Raw genomic sequence first — 3,751 nt, forward strand, 5'->3', positions numbered from 1 at the left:
AGGTCTTTCTCCAGCGTGAACTCGTTGATGGCTCCTAAGATATCCTTCTGAACTAAAAGATTTCCCACACTCTTCACACTCATAAGGTTCTTCTCCAGTGTGAAATCGCTGATGTTGAATGAGGCTTCTTTTTTGACTAAAGGATTTCCCACATTCTCCACATTCATGTTTTTTTCAGTGTGAATTCTCTGATGATTACTGGAGCTATCATATTTGCTAAAGGATTTCCCACATTCACAGCACACATAACACTCTTCTCTAGGGAGAAGTCTCTCATGCTGACTGAGTACATATTTGGTGCTAAAATGTTTCATGGATTGTCCATGGCTATAGTGAGCTCCCACCCGCTGAAAGGGAGACACACACTCAGTTTTGCTGTTTGACTTCTCCCCAGTGTGAGTGGCCTCCTGCTGGAGTAATGCTGAAATGGGCAAAAAGTCCTTCCCACTCTGACTGAAGACAGGTGACTCCCCTGACACACAAAACTTACACCTCTTCACAAACAACGCTTCCTCAACACTGCCTCTGTAGGGATTCTCTCCAATGTACTCATTGTGGTGTTGATGAAAGTTTCCACTGTCATACAATTTGTTCCCCCAGGCCTCACAGCTATGCAGTTTCTGCTTGGCATGTGTTCCCTGATGATCTCCCACGTGCAGAATGTCTCCTAAGATAGGGCCGCACATCTCACAGGGGTCGGCCTTCTTGGGAGACACACCTGCCATAGGAACCCTGACCTGAGTCTCTCTTTGTATATAAATACTCTGCTTAGAAGGTGCCTCATCTTCCACTCCACACCAACAACCTGAAAGCAAGAAAATGCTGGTGAAGTGCATGTTAACTCTGCTGGGAAGGCACAGACCACCCACAAGTGTATCTGACAAACTGAGGAATTACTCCAAGGAAACACTTGGAGGAACAGAACGCTGGCTTCAGGTGGAAGATGGTGCTATTTATTATTGCTGGACTCTAAAGGCCACAGAATGTAGGAGGCCTCGTAACGTGAAGGACACAACCAGGTATGTAACACGGGGAGTGAAGGCAGGGCCTACAATTCCTGCATCTGCAAACCACTCATCTGCAGAACTTTACGTCCTCATGACATGTGAGTGCTGTAGAGAGGGATTTGTCCAGGCCAAGGAAAACAGGAGCACAACACAGCAGCTACTGCTGGAGGACAGTTTGTAACAAAGTATATATATTTGCTAACACAAATCTCTATGCCAACACTGGAGAACATTGTAGATGGCGATGTATGTAAGACGGATGAGATTTGGAGTCCAGAGATGTGAAGACTAGATAGGAGGATGGATATTAGGGTACAAGTAGGTCAAAGGTGAAAAATAAAAGAGTAGAAGTGATAAGGCAGACAAGTGACAAGTGTGATGCTCTCAAGAATGAGGAAGAAAAGATGAATTATATGTGCCTACTTCTTTTGCCACAAAAATACTACTAAAATAGATTAGGTTCCTGGTATGCTTTCGATAAAGCCCTGACTCCATGACCTCCTCCAGGGTGCCACATTTTTTTTTTTTTTTTTTTTTGAGACGGAGTCTCACTCTGTCACACAGGCTGGAGTGCAGTGGCGCAATCTGGGCTCACTGCAACCTCCCCTCCCAGGTTCAAGCAATTCTCTGCCTCAGCCTCCCAAGTAGCTGGGATTACAGGCATGTGCCACTACACTTGACTGACTTTTGTATTTTTAGTAGAGACAGGGTTTCACCATCTTGGCCAGGCTGGTCTTGAACTCCTGACCTCATGATCCACCTGCCTGGGCCTCCCAAAGTGCTGGGATTACAGGCACGAGCCACCTCGCCCAGCCCAGGGTGCCAGTCTTCAGGTACTCATTCCTTCTGAGCCCATTATGCTGAGGCTGAATTCATTTGCATCTTCTGGAGCAGGGAGGACCGTGCATCCCATCACAATGATGATCAAGCACATGGGAAATGAATAACGTACAGACTAAGGGAAAGACAGAACAAGGGAACAGCCAACATTGTCTCAGAACAACTCAGCCCATGAAAGCCCACGAGAGAAAAAAACTCAGTATTTCAAGGAGAATTTCTAAAGAACGTCTTACAAGAACAGCCTCTGGTCTATGTAGGCAGTGATGTAGTCTGTGAAGGCAATTCCCACCACAGGAAGGCTTAAGAAAACAGCAGCTAGAGAAAGGAAGTAGACTCTGGGTACACAGGAACCTGAAATCTGGACAAGGACACCCAAACATCCACAGGACTAACAAAGTGGGCTTCTGACTATGAATCCGTCCCTGGGAGCCTGCAGTAAAGCAGGTGTTGGGGCTGCTCCAAGAAAGGAGCAGGGCAGTATGGACACCTCAGTCCTACCAACCAAGAACCTACCCATAGAACTGAAGCAGGAAGCGGTGTCCACGCTCCTGACATGAGAAAGTCTTGCCAATGGGGAAAGAGGGGGGAAAGCAGAGACTAGCTCGGGTCACAGGGTGAATGTGAGCAACTTACCCAGGGAGGATGTAAGTGCCAGGTTCTACAGGGTCACATCACGGTACAGGCATCTCTGAACCTCACTAAGGAGATTCCATTCCTCCCGGGTAAATTTCACAGCCACGTCTTCAAAAGTCACTGTGCCCTGTTATGATGTTGACAGATGAAACTACAAACGGCCCCTATGCTGAGGTACCACAATCCCTCTCTCCCACACATCTACTCTCGCACGTCCTCCTCTCAAGGAGGAGGTTCCTGGTATGCTTTCAATAAAGCCCTGACTCCATGACCTCCTCCAGGTGCCACTGGAGAAGCTAGGCCCACTGGTCATGGGGTACAGCCACCAACAATAATTAGTTGAACAAGTAGGTATCTGTGCGGTGGCTGCGACGTAAGAGTCCACCCCCTCCTGACAGGCACTTCCCCCAGTATCGCCGAGGTCACGGAGAGCCCAATGTGGCACCTTCAGCACATCAGACATACCCTCTCTGAATGCACATCATTCTTTAGACTTCCAGGTACGTATCCATGTCCATCCCCAGCTCACTGTCACACACCACTGGCCTCTCTCTGGCCTTTAAACAACTTAAAGTATATGTTTTTGTTTGTTTGTTTGAGACAGTCTCACTCTGTTGCCAGGCTTAAGTGTAGTGGCACGATCTTGGCTCACTGCAACCTCCACCTCCTGGGTTCAAGCAATTATCCTGCCTCAGTCTCCCGAACAGCTGGGATTACAGGTGTGTACCACCACACCTGGCTAATTTTTGTATTTTTTGTAGTGATAGGATTTCACCATGTTGGCCAGGCTGGTCTCGGACTCCTGACCTCATGATCTGCCCATCTCGGCCTCCCAAAGTACTAAGACCATTAGCACAGTGCCCAACCAGCTTAAAGTATCTTAATTCCCTCCTTTTTCTTCAACTAGGGTGGGTTAAAATCTCCCCCTAGGATTATAATGTTGGTAAAACAAATGACATCTGATATTCTACAGATGTCATCAAGAGCAATTTACAAATCAAATGTACCGAGCCAGGCGCAGTGGCTCACATATGTAATCCCAGTGTTTTGGGAGGCTGAGCCGGGTGGATCGCCTGAGGTCAGGAGTTTGAGACCAGCCTGGCCAACAATGTGAAATCTCGGTCTACTAAAAATACAAAAAATTAGCAGAGCGTGGTGTCGGGCACCTGTGATCCCAGCTACTCAGGATGCTGAGGCAGGAGAATCGCTTGAACCTGGGAGGCAGAGGTTGTAGTGAGCCGAGATTGTGCCATTGCACTCCAGTCTGGGCA

At 47.7% G+C, this 3,751-nt stretch overlaps 1 protein-coding gene across 1 annotated transcript in view; it reads right to left on the minus strand.

Annotated features, from left to right (window-relative positions):
- Nucleotides 1-3,751, minus strand: part of ZNF814 (zinc finger protein 814) — an 18,500-nt gene that overhangs the window by 1,401 nt on the left and 13,348 nt on the right. The window contains 3 exon segments of the mRNA XM_011960453.1: nucleotides 2-170; nucleotides 173-805; nucleotides 2,481-2,607. Of these exon segments, the coding sequence (XP_011815843.1) occupies nucleotides 2-170; nucleotides 173-805; nucleotides 2,481-2,607 (929 nt within the window).

This window comes from Colobus angolensis, unplaced genomic scaffold (genome assembly GCF_000951035.1).
Source record: "Colobus angolensis palliatus isolate OR3802 unplaced genomic scaffold, Cang.pa_1.0 Scaffold510, whole genome shotgun sequence".
Classification (NCBI taxonomy): domain Eukaryota; kingdom Metazoa; phylum Chordata; class Mammalia; order Primates; family Cercopithecidae; genus Colobus; species Colobus angolensis.